The sequence below is a fragment of the Phaethon lepturus genome, unplaced genomic scaffold, assembly GCF_000687285.1.
Source record: "Phaethon lepturus isolate BGI_N335 unplaced genomic scaffold, ASM68728v1 scaffold39626, whole genome shotgun sequence".
In the NCBI taxonomy this organism is placed as follows: Eukaryota; Metazoa; Chordata; class Aves; order Phaethontiformes; family Phaethontidae; genus Phaethon; species Phaethon lepturus.
This window is the reverse complement of record NW_010547598.1, coordinates 54,284-54,802: the sequence shown is the minus strand read 5'-3', so window position 1 is coordinate 54,802 and position 519 is coordinate 54,284. Positions and strand designations below refer to the sequence as shown.

Sequence of the window (519 nt, the reverse complement as noted above, 5' to 3'; positions counted from 1 at the left end):
CCTGCTGAGAGCTGTCCTACCTGGCTATGTGAGGACTTCAACAACTATTCAAAAACCTCTCTTAACCAGTTTCATTCACGTCTTCTTTCTTCTAGTAACGAGGGTGCGTTCTCAAGGCTTTGTGACCATTTCCTTCAACGTAGTGACCAAAGATATGAAGAAGTTGGGCTATGACGTGAGCCCGAGCGACATGCAGAACCCTTCCCTGGTGCCTGTTACAGAAGGGATTCATAAGTATTGAACTCAGGCGCGAGATGTTCGAAGTCTCACAGAGAAGTTAAGCGCTTTGGGACTCTTTGTGGCAAAGGGAAATGAGCATCTGACTAAACTGAGAAAATTTCACTTGAGACTGTTATTCCAAAAGAAACACAGGCCCATGAGACTTTGGAATAATTACCTAGGTATAATCCTTTCAGTAAGCATACAGGTTGAAGCATTATGTCAACTAATGTCATCAGATAATATTTAATGTTTTTATGAGCAATATCAGACTATCTCAAAACAAGACCTGTAACAAAA

General features: G+C 41.2%; 1 protein-coding gene across 1 annotated transcript in view; it reads left to right on the top strand.

Moving 5' to 3' along the window:
* B9D1 (B9 protein domain 1) overlaps window positions 1-241 on the top strand; it is a gene marked incomplete at its 5' end in the record, with an annotated part of 2,629 nt that extends 2,388 nt beyond the window's left edge. Inside the window, one exon of the mRNA XM_010289698.1 lies at window positions 96-241. Within this exon, the coding sequence (XP_010288000.1) occupies window positions 96-241 (146 nt within the window). The remainder of the gene's footprint in view (window positions 1-95) is intronic.
* Window positions 242-519: the final 278 nt, after the last annotated feature.